This window comes from Ambystoma mexicanum, chromosome 14, assembly GCF_040938575.1.
Source record: "Ambystoma mexicanum isolate Mex_15411 chromosome 14, UKY_AmexF1_1, whole genome shotgun sequence".
NCBI lineage: Eukaryota > Metazoa > Chordata > Amphibia > Caudata > Ambystomatidae > Ambystoma > Ambystoma mexicanum.
The window spans coordinates 269,185,672-269,201,454 of NC_090940.1; the positions used below are offsets into that span (position 1 = coordinate 269,185,672).

Here is a 15,783-nt window from a genome sequence, read left to right on the forward strand (position 1 = left end):
ATTGTTTGTAGTAAAGTAGTGCTCCCGCTAAAGCAGGGTCCTTCATACAGTGGGGGTGGCCATCATAAGGGGGCATGGGGTGTAGGATGTCCAGAAAGAAGTGCAAGGCTCTTTCAAAAGGGAGAAGGGTGACCAGTTTCAATAGAAAAAATAAATCATTCTGGCATAGGGTGTCAACTTTCTTTTATTTGCGGGAGGTGTTGCAAAAAACAAGTTTGGGAACCACTGCACTAAAAGGGAATGCAAACAAGTTTGAATTCCAAACCTAAAAAAACAATAGCAAAATAAAAATAGAAAAACATGGTAGGTGAGAAGCAGATGTGTGTGCCATTGACGCATGAAGAAATATTGAATAAAATATAGCGTTCAGCAAACGGATTTGCAAATAGGGAGGCACAACGCAAACGGTCTATAGGCCACAGCGCCAAGCTTGATTCAAACACTGAACAGACAGATGGACAAGAATAATGAGCTAACATGGACATAGCTTCACATTTAAACCCTACGTGCAGAAGAGACCCATTTATACGTGCAGAAGAGACCCATTTGCAGGATTTTTTATTGTTTGGTTGCTATATTGTATTTGTTCCAGGAATTTGCATCAGAATGAATATTCAAATATTACTCTGATATGCAACCATTATGGATTCAGGGGAACATGTGGGCCGTTTCCTGCTACTTCAGCTGCTCAGAGTCAGGTGCTCCAGAATTGCCATTCTAAAAGCATTACCCTAGAGACAGAAGCATGTTGTAATCTTTTGACTGAAACTCAAGGAATAGGCTGAATTGATGGCTTTTCAAGTGGTTAGGGCACAACTACACAGAAATATGTGTTCAGGCGATAGGAATCTTGCAGAATTGAGATTAAGACATCTATAATGTAGAGTGGTACTTTCGGACACCAGAGTGACCTCTTTGTGTAGACAATCAAAAACCCTGGGGAAGCTTACCACATGAGCGTAGATTGAAAAAAAACATTTTGAAATGTAAAATAAGGATTTGAGGTTTGCCCTAAAGATGGTGGTGTCCTCAATGGACCTGAACATTGAAGTGGAGAATGTTACACAATGTAGGGATCCTATCTGATCTCATCAAGGAGATTTGGTTGAATCCAAATCCATTGAATTTGTTATTGTTATTTTGTGCTATTTAGCTGCATATATATGGGGGGGGACACCCACCTTAATTATTACCCTTACCTACCCCTCCCCTCCACATCCACTTGTGGCCAAATTCGGCCGAAAGAATTTGATGGATTTGTCTTCGACCACATCTCCACATCTCATGCCATGAAACCTCCCTATCCCGACATAGGTGCCATTCCAAGAAAACAGAGCTCCCACCTTATCTACTTTATTTAAACATGGGAGTACACGCTAACAAGGCAGAGTATGAATGTAGCTGTAACACAGGGGCATAAGCCACATTCAGAGGCCAGTCCACAAACCAGATGTGCATTACAAGCCAGACAAACGACCTGGACGTCTCTCCTGGCTCTCCTTCCATAGCAAACAATATGGGAACATGAGGCAGTGTTTAACACACTCAGCATGCAATAACCAAGATATATATGTAGACACAGGAACATCATGTCGGTCTAGTCAAGGTGAAAAATAACCAAAGCTATTAAAGCCTGTACTTTTACCTGGAATGAAAAATCAAAAGATTCTGTCACCTGAGGTTGCATATAAAAGGCTTTTTTTTACCAGTCCCTTCACCAGGAAAGCCAGTGATGACATGTTATTAATGGGTTTTTATACTGCACCAGTTAATCGTCATACTGGTCTCAAATCACGTAAACCTTGTGCAAATAGCAAAACAAAAGGAGGTGACGGCTGGAAGGCTTAGAATTAATCATAACTTCGAGCATTGCTCTGGGCGACCCTCCAGACCATCGTTCTTCACCAAGCCATTACAAAAGGGAAAATACCGCATGGAAATCAGGCTTGGTCCTACACCAGAAAGGGACAGTCCCGCCCAAACTGCTTGTTCACATCACATCCAGCCATCACCTTTAGGTTTGGCTAAGCTAAACTTTGTGCAAATTATAGGCCTATCATGTCCCTGCCCGGGAATCATAGGACATTGGGTTTTTTCAGGAAATGACTGAAACTAGAGTGAAATAAAAGAAAAGAGAAGGTTGATAGTGTAGTAATAAAGGGTGGGTGTTTGACAATGAGTGATTGAAGAGATGAGACTAATGAACGGTAAATGAGAATCTATATAGTATGGGTGCAAGAGGGGCATGAGATGTACTCAGGCTGCCCCAATTACGCTGTGGGCAAGTTTGAGCATGGTCACCTAATGGGAAGATGGTGTTAAGTGAAAGGTCTACATAGAAAGGCTGATGACAACAATGGTGAATATGTGTGATTTGTGTAATGATAGAAGAATATATGAAAGAGAAGGGAGGGAAGAGGAACGATGAGGCACTGAAACAGGCAAAAGAGCAGAGACTTAATTCCAAAGATGTACATTCTAAAAGAAGGTGACGAGCATAAGGGCATACCTGCCTTCCGAGCATACCTGCCTTCAGATATGAGCTATTTGGTAAATTAGCAATCCCGATAGGCACCAGTCCCTTATAATAAACAAACTAATGAGCTATGGGAGGTAGAGAGAAGACTAAATAATTTAGGGTATAAGAATAAAAAGGGCAAATAAATAATTTTCAAAAAATCAAAAACACCTAAAAGCAGTAAAAGCAGTAGCATAACTAGAATATTCATTAAAAGAAAAATTGGAAAGAATATCTTCAAAAACTAAAATAGATCAGGTATTTCATCAACGGAGGAATAAAAAGTAGTGCAAGACAACTTTAGGGGAAATCTAAAAGAGGATTGTAAATGGAAATGTGATTATAGTCAATGTGTAATGTGAGTAAGTGGCCTTAACCTTCTTATTCTGAACATCATGAAAATGGAAGCAATAAGGGCAGGAAAATGTGTTTACCTCGCATTTATTGATCTCTCCCATGCGTTTGACAGCATCAACCGTGAGTTATTATGGGAGAAGATGCGCAAGTGGAACTGTCCAAGTAGCCTATTGGCGGCAATCAAAGAGCTACATAGCAATACCAATATAAAAATTAGACTGGATTGGAGAGGCACCTTGTCCAACCCAATAAAAAACCTATTTTGGGGTCAAACAAGGATGCCCATTGGCTGCCATTGTATTCAATCTTTTTATATCCGACATAGGGGATGACTTTGACACCATCACTTCATTCCATCCAAAAATTGGCAATAAAGAAATAAGTTGGATCCTCTAGGCAGATGATTTGGTTTTGTTAGACTCTACGCCGATCGGCTTATAGCGGAAACTAAACTTAATTGAACAATATGTAGTCAAAAATGGTCTAAACATTAACACCAAGAAATCTGAAATGCTGTCCTTGCAAAACTTGGCTACACATTAAACCACCGAAAAAAAAAATTCAAATGGTGTTTGGGAAAGGAACAGGTGAAGACGGTCCTAAACATCAGATACTTAGGAATGCTAATTAGTTCCAGCCTTAATGACATGATCTAGGTCAGCACCATTAAAGTCAAATGCCGTCAACTAGCCGTACAGGCAGCAGTTCTACAGAAGAAATATGGGAAATTCTCACTGCTACCAGCTATACGGTTTTACAAACAAAAGGCAGTGCCAGCTCTGCTCCATGTTGCAGACTGTGCTTTGGGATGTCCAGATACAATCTGGAAAACACTGGAAAACATGTTTTGGTCGAAGGTCCTGTGGTTACCTAAAGGGATTCCAACGGTGTGTACAAGACACAAACTAAATCTGACATCTCTAAGCTCAGAGTCTTGTGGAACATGTTGGCTCTTTATTGCAAAATAAACCATCAAGCCGACATTACCCCAAATTTGAGATATTGCAGCACTCAGATGGCTTAGATAAGTCTAACATGTTGGCACAGTGGCTGACACGCTGTGAGCAAGTGATGGAGCATTATGATCTAAAGATGGAAACGCTTCATATCAACCCAATCAAAGTTAAGAAAAAACGTTTTCAACAAGACTGGTATGAAACCGGGGAGCTGAGACACAAACAAAAACGGATGCTTCCGACTCCTACTGAAGCAAAAAAAAAAACTCAATGAAATCCAGAAGTACCAAGTAAAATTTCCAGACAAACGTCGGAGAGACCTATTTCTGAAATTCCACTTGAATGCATTTAAATCTAGAGAAGTCTTGGCATAATGGGACAAGAGTATGCCCAGCGATAACAAATGCCACTTAAGTAACACTCAACTAGAATCTGTAAAACACCTGACTTCACATTGTTCTGCATTGCAAGAACCAAACACTTAGGCAAGACTTTAGCTGATTATCAAACACTGAGTGTTGACTATCTGTGGGCTCTGTGTTTTGAGGACTCAAAATGAAACTAATGATTGCATTAACAGCTTTTTTAGAAGTCATAATTAAGAGATTAAATTAAATGAAAAATCAATTGTTATCTAAGACATTTTTAATCTTTATTGAAATTGACTAGAGCAGTAAATGTTGTTTAGCTTTATGGTTGTTTTAACGTAAACAAGTGCAAAATAATTGTTCTTTCATTTTTAAAGGTTTTGTATAAACCATATAAAATAAATAGAAAGAATAAAAAATGTGAAATATTTATAGGCCAATCTCTGCTAGAGGAGAGGGGGGAAATTAAGTTCTACCAATATTAAATGGAAAAGCCTATGGTCTCATGGTTCATACAGGTGAAAGAGGTTTTTGTGTGTCTTATGAGAAGAAGGGAGAGAGATTTCAGAGCCTGTAGGTCGGGAATGCATTATGTGGACGCCCACTACTCTCATTTTGCTGAAAGGTGTTGGAAGTGTGATTCGGAATCAATAATTAAGACCATTGGATCCCTAGACTAATCTTGCTAAGGGGCGATTAGGTTAATTCAGGGGACGAGTCAGAATTGTGTTGCTTTTTTAAAGGCATTGAATTAATTTGATCAAGTAATGCTCTTAGATGTGTAGCACCCAATGCCTGGCAGGGAGTAACTTCAAGCTGTTGGTCAGCTCAGACTGAGGTGTAGTATTGACTAGCAGGATCTCAGTTTTTGTGGTAAACATTGTTAAATAATTTTCTCCCACCAAGTAATCAAAAGGCGAGACTTTCGATATCATTCAAACTTACGTCATGCAGAAACAAAAATATGGCAGTTCACCTTAATGTTTAGTGAGCGGCTTCCACCTAACAATCTTTTCAGAAAACAGGCAAGGTTATGTGCTGTTCCATTTTATCAGAGCCATATACACAAGATAATGATGTAACCCACACTAGAAAGAACTGTATGATTCTGGATAACTTCTACATACATTCAATTGAGAAGATCGACAGGTTTGTCACAAGGAGTCGCAGATGAGAAGCATCACCAATACGTTTTCGAGTAGGAATCCCTACATGTAAAGAGCCTTTATTTTGGAAAAAATGGTGTATGAACACTTGATCTCAAGAAGCAGGGATTGAAGTGTTAAATATTGTTGGATCCCTTGGGCATTAAATCAATGTAGCCATCTACCATTTTGGTCAACTCTGATTCCCTGTAGCACTGGTACCCCAGTCATAGCTACACAGTGACTTTGTAAAAACACAATTGTGTTCATTCAGTTTCTCCATATAATTATATTTCAAAATAGGATTTGCACACAATGTTTCTAACACTTACCTTCATGTTCCATGTGAGATAATGGTGTAGAGGAGGAGCCAAAAGGCCTCTACCAGAAGTCCCGCCCGTATTCTGCCCATATGTCGGAATCCAGAAATTGGGACATGCACAACACCAGTAATGATACCTATACTGCGAAAGATCTTCAAAACAAGGTATCCTTTGAGAAAGCCTTATAAAATGTACCAGCGGAGAGATGACGGATTCTTAAGACAGATCCCTGAAGATGTGTAAAGATGAATGAAAGAAGATGGATGGCATCACATGAGGTGAAGATGACGTACTATGAAGAATGGTCAAAGAAGAGAATGTATAGACCTTATGGAATCTGATGACGAAATAAAGAGTTGAGTAACCTTTCATGTGCGGAATGAAGATTGCACATGCGAAGAACACGGAAGAAAATATAAGTCGCTGTATAACTACAGATGCTGCTCGATGTTGCAGCTTTAGTAAGCCAGGACCTGTGAAAGCGAAGGGCTGAAAATATGGTGCAGCAGAGAAAACAGCTGAAAATCGAGAAGGCTGTCTGGCCCAGTGTCAAGGGTTGAGGCAGCCAAGAACTCGTTATCCATTCAAGGAAATACAAAGAACGTGAGAAGCGAGGCGAGCTCTTATTAAGGTGCGACGGAAAGACTCTATTGAGTGCCAAGTTTTATGATTTAATATCATTAAATGCAAAGAAGGAGCTAAAACACGGTCTCCCGTCACATGGTGTAGATGGAAATAGTATAAATTTCTACATGGGTACTACCCCACACATTCGGTATTGACCCCTCCTACTAAGTGGGGATATAATACAATTAACTTTCAAACAAAGGAGGAGCATTAATCCATGATATTTATTAAGGAGACGAGTCCTTGGAAAGTACTCCTTGCTTGTCAACTCAAGTCAACTCAAGTTGACACGCAAGGAGTACTTTCCAAGGACTCGTCTCCATAGTTTGAATATGAGTTGGCTACCTGTTCCTGGTATTTAGGGACGTTGGAAAACCCACGAGCAGATCAGAGTAATTTGGATTTGTTGCAGGACCAGTACCACGGTACTGAGTGTCCCGACTAAGTGGACCGTGTGGAGGGATTTTGGATGGGACGACCAGTGCATATAGAACTAAGGAGTAATACCTTATTCGGCCTAAGAAAATTGTAGATGGAAATAGAACAAGGGCAAGCAGCCCGGAACTTGAAGATAAGAACGTGCTCGCACTCCATTCTATTCTATTCTATTCTATTCTCAGGAGCAGTGACACTTTGCAAGGCCAAGTTCAAAGACAATTCAAATGGCAGAAGGCATGAGTGATGATGGGCTAATTGGGTGGGGAGGCATGGTTAAGTCAACCCACCAGCACCTGGGGTGCCAGCTTGCATGCTGTTACTGAGTTGAATAATACAGAAGGGTACAAGCGTGCCAACCAATTATAGAGGGCCATGTATTGAAGAGCCCTATAGTTTGATAGCCAATGGTGTGTTGTGTGCCTAACAAATATTGAGAAGGACTTGAACAAGGGGTGGGCCTAAGTTGTCTACCTGACTATAGAGACCCAATCACAATCCAATCCCCTACAGAAAGTATACTTAGATGTTCCCCATAGACCAATCACAATCCTAAATAAGTTTTCTTAGTTTGCCATGTTGTATGACATCACGTATAACGGGTTTTCGTATAAAAGTTATTTTTTTATGTGATGCGTTGAGATTATGCTGTGAGATGTCCGTTGATGGCTATTGTACTCCCTGTTTTAGACAGTTGAGAATAAAACAGATTACTTTTGCTAATTTCCCGAGTTAGTCTGCATCCCCATCCATCTAACGCTGCGCTACCTCATTAAAAAGGGCCAAAGGGTTCACGTGGCAGCAATGGTTAAAGACCCATCGATTAAGTAGAACTCCAGTATTTTGGACCTTTGAGCACCCTTCACCATCTAGCTGGAATATCACAAGGTTTCCCTGTGGAGAGCGGCAAACATAGAATTCTTGCAAGAAAAATTGAGAAAGGTGTGGCGGGTCCCTCTGACAAAATCCCTCCTGGTTTCCAAAGACACTTCACGGACGCAAGGCGAAGGTGGTCGGTTGGAGAGGGGAGCCTATACCGAAGGCCTCGAGCTGAAGAAGAGAATGGTGAGTAGACAGAGGGGGAATGGCCAATTGTGGGAATGGGATTATGGTAATTTAGAAAAGTTAACGGGGTTGATTACAAAAGAAACTCAGTGTTTTTAAAGTGTAAAATAAGAGAAAAGAGATCAGACCCAGGATTCCTAGCTCAAGGAGTTTAAGAAGAAATCTCACACCGCAATCGGGGTAAAAGAGGCAGCGCATAAACACATGTATGTTAGGAGCTGATTTAAACTCTGGTCGAGAATATTTTAGGGGCAGGATGATGGAGAGGAGTACCATGGTTTAAATGTAAAAGTCAACTAGTCTGTCTGTGTGTTTTGGAATTGAAAAATGTTGTCAAAGAATGACAAGAATAATTTGTGTAAAGTTGAAGTAAAGATAAAAGGTTACTGCCTATTTAAGGTCATTGTCAGCACCGACCAAGAAGTAGGATGAGGTCATTGAGAAACGGAGGGTTTGAGCGGTGAATGTTGGAGCGTACTCATTTGTTGTTTTCAAAAACGTATCTGTGTAAAACACTTAAGTATTGACAGTTTGACAGTCAATTGAGACTTGTCACAATGGGAGACATTATTCCTCTGAGGCACCTATGCAAGAGACTACCAAAGCACATGCCTAAGCTCAAACAGTACATTGCAGAGTGGGTAAAGGGCACAGCAGATAAAATGTTTATACAATGGCCGCAAGGGGGGGAATCGCTATCAAAAGCGGTATTGCAACACATAACCACATACTTGCATGCTGCATACACGGGGAAGAAATTGGAGAAGAGGTTAGCTATTTTAGAGCTTTTGAAGATGCATCAAGTGGAGAGAGAGGATCCACCGCCTGAGGAGTGGATGCTTACTAAGTAGAGGGAGGAAGGTTTTGAGCCTTCTCCTCCGCTTACCTCGCCAGAAGTGAATGGCAAAAGTACAGAAGACGTAAAATTGTATCTGTTAAAAGGAACTGAAAGCGGCAACAGGGTATAGTAATCCGATATATGAACCGTCTGCTTATAGCGGTGATGATAGTCCAGAAGAGACCAAAGAAAGGAGGAGATCGTTAACATTGTGCAGATCAAGGAGGAGAAAAGTGAGCAGATCAAGGAGGAGAAAAGTGAGCAATCAAATATATTGCAACAAACATAGAACGAGAGATTAAGAGATAGAAAGGAAAGAAGGATAAAGCTGATGAGTTAACGCTCATACAGAACAAATGGATGGAAGGACAGATTACTCAAGCTTGAAGTATCGAGGAAGTCAGGCAAAGGGAAGATCAAGACAAACAGGGCAGAAAAGAAATTGAAAGAGGATGAACACAAGAGAAACAGCAGAGAGGCAAGAACAGATGCATCAGGAAGAGCAGCAAAAAGGAAGTAAGGGCAGAGAAGCAAAGAAAATATGAGAACAGGCAGAGAGCAATCAGAGAACGAGATAGGCAAAAAAGGAAAAGATGAAGTGCAGAAATTAAGGGATGAAAGGATGCAGAGACAAAGAGGAAGAGCGAACGAAAGAAAAGAGGAGAAAAGACAAGAAGAGCAAAGAGTTATATGGAACACGAGAAAGCAAAGAGAATTAGACAAAGAATTGGAATGAAAAAAGGAGACTGCGGGAGCGCGATATTGATCACATTCAGAAGGAGTTAATGGAACCAGTCCAGTAATATAATGGAGCAATATAGAGGAGTTTCTTCTGTTAAAGGAGGCAATGCCAGGACCATCTAGGGTAGCCCTAGAAGTCATTGGGGATAGGGATAAGGTCTATCAAGATTTAAGAGAAGGTAGCAAACCGAGAAGCCAAGGGAAGGGAGAACGATCCCTGGTCTTTCAATCACAAAGCGAAGAAAAAGACCCTTTCAATCTCGAGCATAGAACTTTGTCCTTAGACAGGCTGACTTTAGATAAGGGTGAAGGGGGTGAGAGCCATATCAGTTGGGGGCTCGATGTGTCAGACAAAGAGAGAAACCTTGCATGGGGAGGAGAGAGGAAGTGCATACGGCCCAAGGGATGTATGCAGACAGACAAGGAAGTAAGATGGTCTGATAGAGCAACCCAAGGATAGGACGCCAGATCCTCTAGCATATCCAGAGCGTCCTAGAGGATGATCAGATAGCAAGAAGGGAGAGTCATCACCATATGTGAGCAGGCTGAGGTCATTCAAAACCAGAACCATGTATTCCTGCACAGTAAACCCAAATGCACTCCTTAGGGAACCAATGTCCCAATGGCAGATTACTAGTATGGATATACACTTATGCCAGGAGGGCGGGCATGTGAATTTAAAGATAACTATCTTTTGTCAAGTTGAATCAGTGTACTATTAGATATGTAACATTCAAAGAATTAAATCCTACTTCAATGCAGAACATATACATAAACCAGAATTTTAATTGTCAAAATAAATTTCCAATGCGATTCATATCAACAAACCGAACATTTTTGTCAATGATATATAAAACAAAAATATAAACAAAAGAAATGCCTAAATGTCAGGCAATGTGTAATCCAACTTTGGTATTTACAGACTTTCACATCATCAGTCTATTAAATTGACATATGAAGAAAGCCCCTTTTGGTTTTAAGGTATCCAACGCGTTCCGGATCATACATCCATCTTCAGGGTTAGGGCTTCAGTGTTCCTATTCAGAATTGATTTCTTAATGTAGACCCTATAGGGTAATGAAAGTAAACATCTATTTAGTGACTGTCATACGTTGAATAAAAGTCAGAAGGGATAGGTGATTAGTAAGAGCTACTGACCTCTCCAAAATTGTAGAAAGGGTCGAATTAAACAGATTACTTTTGCCAACTTCTTGAGTCGGTCTTATTATTGGTGTAAGAGTTATTCTGCATCCCCACCCATCAAACGATGCGCTACCTCATTTAAAAGGGCCTGACGGTTCAATGTCTAGTTGGCCCCAAAACTCTCAGCGGGGAAAAAGTTTAGTGAAAGGAAGTTAGACAGAGAAAGCGATTGCGACGTCATTTATCTGGGTTTTACATAGTGTCACATGATACAACAAGGCTTAGTTTCATGGAGACCGAGCAACCACTGAGAACCCGTTGAGTGTTCCAGTTTAGACCACCATGTAAGAATTTATGAGTAATTGTGGATACATTGCACTGGTGTTTTGTGAAATTATGGAATAACTCAAGATGTTGTTGGCATCAGGCTCTCAGTTCACTGCAAGGATTTAGCTATGCAATTTGTATACACCCACTCAGGGTTCAACGTTACTGGGAGCCATTTAGCTACTGCTTCAAGCTCGGGAGAGCGTGGTTAGCTCGAAACCAACAGCTACAAGGAGCTTGTGGCTCCTCGTGTAATCTGGTGTCTTACAAAAATGCATGTGTAATATTAACTTTAAGTATTTGACAACGCTAATAAAGTAGAGTTGGGGCACATCTCAAACACATTTAAACATAATTGATCATACATAATAGGCAAAAAGTTTGAAGTCTGCATCTCGAAAAAGTTAAATTCACAATGTGATGGGAAATCGCTACTGGCCAGCTAGCAGGTAGCTCCTGCCCACTCGGTGATGCCCAACGCCCAGGAGCTGGTTTTAGCTCTGGCTCATGGTTTTACCGCCTGCTCATTGAATCTAAATTTAGTAGCCTGCTATTCAGTGTTTTAAATCACTAATATTGGCTCGGATGGGTTGGGCTAATTACCCAGCAGTGGGTGCCAGGGCCTTGGAACGCGTATGACGGTCTTACACATGAGCATGCAATATAACTCATGTAAAGTACACACTGCAGATGTGCCATTGATTTCCATCTAAGATAAAACAGATGTCAGTGCCATATATACCAGTAACATCCTCTTAATGTCTACACTCTAGAATGGAGCACCTTAAGAAGCATGTGGATGCAGATGTGCAAAGATGTGCCCTGTTTTGGTTTGTGGGTGCAGCCATGCTCCAGTGCACCCTGCTTTGGTGCGTGGGGGCACCTGTGCTACAGTGCACTCTTCATTGGTGTGTCGGGGCAGCTGTGCTACAGTGGATCCAGCTTTGGTGTGTGAGTGCAACCATGTTACATTTACCCTGCTTTGGCACGTGGGTGCAGCCATGCTCCAGTGCACCCTGTTTGGTGCACAGGGGCACATGTGCTACAGTGCACCCTTCACTGGTGTGTGAGGGCAGCCGTGGTACAGTGGATCCAGCTTTGGTGTGCGAGTGCAACCATGTTACATTGTACCCTGCTTGGCACCTGGGTGCAGCCGTGCTTCAGTGCACTGTGTCTTGGTGCTTAGACAGCCAGGCTGCCGTGCACCCTCCTTTGGTGCTGGGGGACGGGCAAGGCTGCTGTGCCCCCAGATTTGGTGCAACCTGCTTTGGTGTGTCTGGGGAGCTATACTACAGTGCGCACCGTGCTTTGGTGCATCCGATCTACTGTGCACCGTCCTTTGGTGCGTTGGGCAGCAGTGCCACAGTGCACCCTTCTCGGATGTGTGGCGGCAGCTGTGCTACAGTGCACATCTCGTGTGTGGGTGCAGCTGTACTAGAACATTCCCTGCTTTGGCGGGCTCTCATGGTAGTATAATTTGCCATTTTCAGGGAGTCGATTCAATTACAAAACCATAGAGTACCAATGTGAGTAGAATATGAATGAGGAAAATAGCAGGAAGCTATATCTGAATTGCACGTGCGTGCATCGCAATTATATTTACGTCCCTGACAGCAAAGCACGTGAAGAAAACGTTGGCTATCAGGAAGGTGTGTCGGTTTAGCCATTGCACACGGTCCCTTACGCTAGCCATGGAATGTAGCAAGCATGAAAGGACTATCCATGGGTGTCATGGTGGTTGGGTGATGTTTAACAAATGAATACTGAATGCCAACCCATGTGCTCGCGGTTCACATGCCAGGCGTCGGTGCACGTCAACACCAGAGTCTGAAGGCAGGCCACATTGGCGTATACTACTTGCTCGCCTGTCTCCTACTAAAAGCTCCCCACTTTTTGTCGGCGATTTCCGGCTGTCTGGAGTTTTGCTGAACGCCCCCACCCCCCCTTATAGCGGGAACGCTTCTTGCTGTGCGACCACACGGAATGCACGCAAGTGTCCTTACACTGCAGGCATTAGTTGTAACGTAAGACCTAACGGACCGATGTATGCATGTCAATAACATTTTACACTATTTCGAATTATTCGCACAAGGAAGAGGTGAGAGGGCGAGTTAAGGAAATAAGTATTATTTTTAATAATAATTTCATTTGAAGAGGTTTTTCCGGATCCAATGTGCCATGGGCTGCCTTTTTGGAGAGGGGGTGGAGTGCAGCACTCATCGTCCATCCTCGAGTTCTAGTACTCGCAGCTGAGAAGAAACTTTCAAAGGGGGGGGCTAATCCCTGCCCACCTCCGAGCAGCATGCCTTCCCCTCCTGCAGATGCGGTCCTCCCACAACGATCTGCCTAAAGTTTCATGCACCAGTTTAAGCGCCCGCATCGCAGCCAACGCTCCTCCTCGCCAGAAGTGGTGAGCACGAAGACAGACATCACTTTAAAGAGGCCGCTGCCCTTTCATCCACTAAATACCACATTGCAGGCTCTCTCGAGACACTGAAGACATAGCGCCCAGGTCATCCTCAAGACGTTCAGGCCTGAATGTCAGTAGGGCCAGAGCGTGTTAGGGAACACGGAAAAAGAAAAGTACCATACAAAGCCCAACAGTACAGCGCCTTCAGTTCAGTCAGCAACGCTCAACGTGTGCAGACGAGAAACACAATTGGCAATATTGAAATTAATAACAGGACACTGCCTCCTGGGACCACCCTGGAAGGAGGTAATGAATCGAGCCCAAAGGGAGGAATCAAACGCCCCCACTCACACCCACCCACACATTGCCGCCTTTCAGATAACAAACGTGCAGAGCGGGCAGGAGAGCGTCACCGGTCATTATCGAGCCTCCGTTTCCTTATCTAGGGTCAAAAACATAACGACATAACTGCCAAGGAGATGCGTCCCCACCCCACTACTCCAGCCCACCCACCAACTGAAAATTCAGCATATCTGAATCAGGTCTCCGAAATGCAAGGGTATACATTTTTCAACTTAAACAACTGATAATCAAGTAAAAAAAACATTCACAAAACAATGGTGCATTTGGCACAAAATAGCACATTTCCGCATGATACAGCGCATCGGTCCTTCGAGATACGGAGAGATGCTGCAGCCATTGGACTGCGCACACCTACGGGTGGGTGTGATCCGAAAAGGTGTGGGTGGGTCTGGGCTTTTGCGGCACTGGAACTCGGCTGGTTCCTATCTGGATGCCTGTGGCCTCTGCACTATTTAGAAAGCAGTTATGATGGGAGCATTTCAGTCGTCCCCGTGCATGCGTGCCATGGCACTGCTGTGAAGCCAGGTCTCGTGTGTGCCAATCTCCAGGGCAAAGTGTCACAGACCCATTCTTCACCGTCAAGTCTCATTACCCATCACTCAACTCCGGGCGCCACAGTGGGTGTTGAAGGCTGCCTACATGTAAAGGAGTCACTAGCAATCGGTGTCTTAAAATGCCACAACCCCGTTTTCGCACATTAGACCCCCCCCCCACTCCCCAACCAACCAGGCAGTCATCCATGGGAAGAATTTCAAGCACAGGGTTGCAGTGACTAATTCCCGGCGAGTGGCAGCTAGCCAGGGCGTCTCAAGTGCCCGTGGCCCCCCAGAATGTGATGAAACGGCCGCCTGCGCATGGCATGCACGGCTCTTTCGAAGCCCCGACATCGAGGTGTAATGACACGGGGTGCGAGGGCGGGATGCGCGCGGCTAGACAGACTCACCGTACACCCCCTGGCCGGCGACGCCTTCCACGACAAGTGTCAGCAGCAGCCCCACGACACAGCAGAGTAAATCCATCTTCACGCGGACACGGGCAGCATATCCCCGGGAGGAGGCGGCGGCAGCTTCCAGGAGCGTGTGGCCGGCCCAGGGAAGCCGGTCCCCGGCTTCCAGCACCCAGCACAGGCGGTGGCCGGCCACGGCGTCCTCACGGCACCGACACAGGCGTCTTACACAAAACGCACGGCACATCAACGCCGTTTGGGCCCCCGCTGTCCACGCAGAAGATGCATTGGTACACAATCAAAGCCCGCACAGAAGGAAGGGCGAAGGGTGCTGCTATGGCAGGGAGGCGGGCATCAATAGGCTACGCTCCGGGCACGCAGGCCGTCCGAGGTGGGCTCCAGCCTGGTGAAGTGTGGCACACGGCGCTCCCCGGGAGGCGGCAGCTATTCAGCCCGGCTGACCTCGCTCCGCTGGCAGGACCCCCTCACCTTCGCGTCTCCCATTCCATCAGTGGGCATTGCAGGAGGGGAGGGTGGGCACCGGTGCATCCTACTGGCGAGCGCGTGAAACACCGCCGCTGGCGCCCAGTACCATAACCAGGGCGAGCGCGTCAAGGCCGGCCCATCCGCAGCAGCCGGGGTCCACGCTGCAGAGAGAGGGGGCGCGGGGCACCTGATCTCAGCGAGGAGCCAGAGGAGAGCGAGAGCAGCTCGCTGGCTGACAGGCAGGCGGGCAGGCAGGGGCTGGCGGCGGCGGCCAGTGTGGGCGGAGCGTGGCCCGAGGAGTGGGGGCAGAACGCTGCGCGGAGCCGGGGACCCGCGCACCTGACGGGAGCCCGAGGGGAGGGGCCACTGCGCTGGAGGAGAGAGACAGAGAGCGAGAGAGAGCCGTGTGTGGTCACGTTGCCTCCCTACGTGCAGCCGCGCTGCCGAGAGCCGGAGTTTGCAGCCGGCCGACGTCAAAGCCTGCGTGCAGCCTCCTGCCGCCTTCCCTCTCCCCCGCCTCAGCCTCCTTCCCTCTCCCTCCCTCCAATGAGCCGCGGCTCATCAGTATGTGGATCACAGAGGAAGACGCCGCGCACGCGAGGAGGGCTCGCGGGGATGCTCTGGCCGGCCGCAGGGTTCACAGAGCCAGACCAGGGGGTCGCAGCGGCGGAGGCTGCTGCCCAGTGCCCACCCCCGCGGAACACAACGCGGCCTCCTGGGGGGCAGCAAGTGCCA

At 45.1% G+C, this 15,783-nt stretch overlaps 1 protein-coding gene across 6 annotated transcripts in view; it reads right to left on the bottom strand.

Moving 5' to 3' along the window:
* MDGA2 (MAM domain containing glycosylphosphatidylinositol anchor 2) overlaps positions 1-15,544 on the bottom strand; it is a 2,250,375-nt gene extending 2,234,831 nt beyond the window's left edge. For 4 of the 6 annotated variants that reach the window (XM_069637393.1, XM_069637390.1, XM_069637391.1 and 1 more), the window contains exon 1: positions 14,560-15,543. In XM_069637393.1, coding sequence (XP_069493494.1) covers positions 14,560-14,809 — 250 coding nt within the window. In that variant the 5' untranslated portion in view covers positions 14,810-15,543. Of the gene's footprint in view, positions 1-14,559 lie in introns of all 6 variants that reach the window. The other 2 variants (XM_069637392.1, XM_069637389.1) reach the window with 1 other exon arrangement.
* Positions 15,545-15,783: the final 239 nt, after the last annotated feature.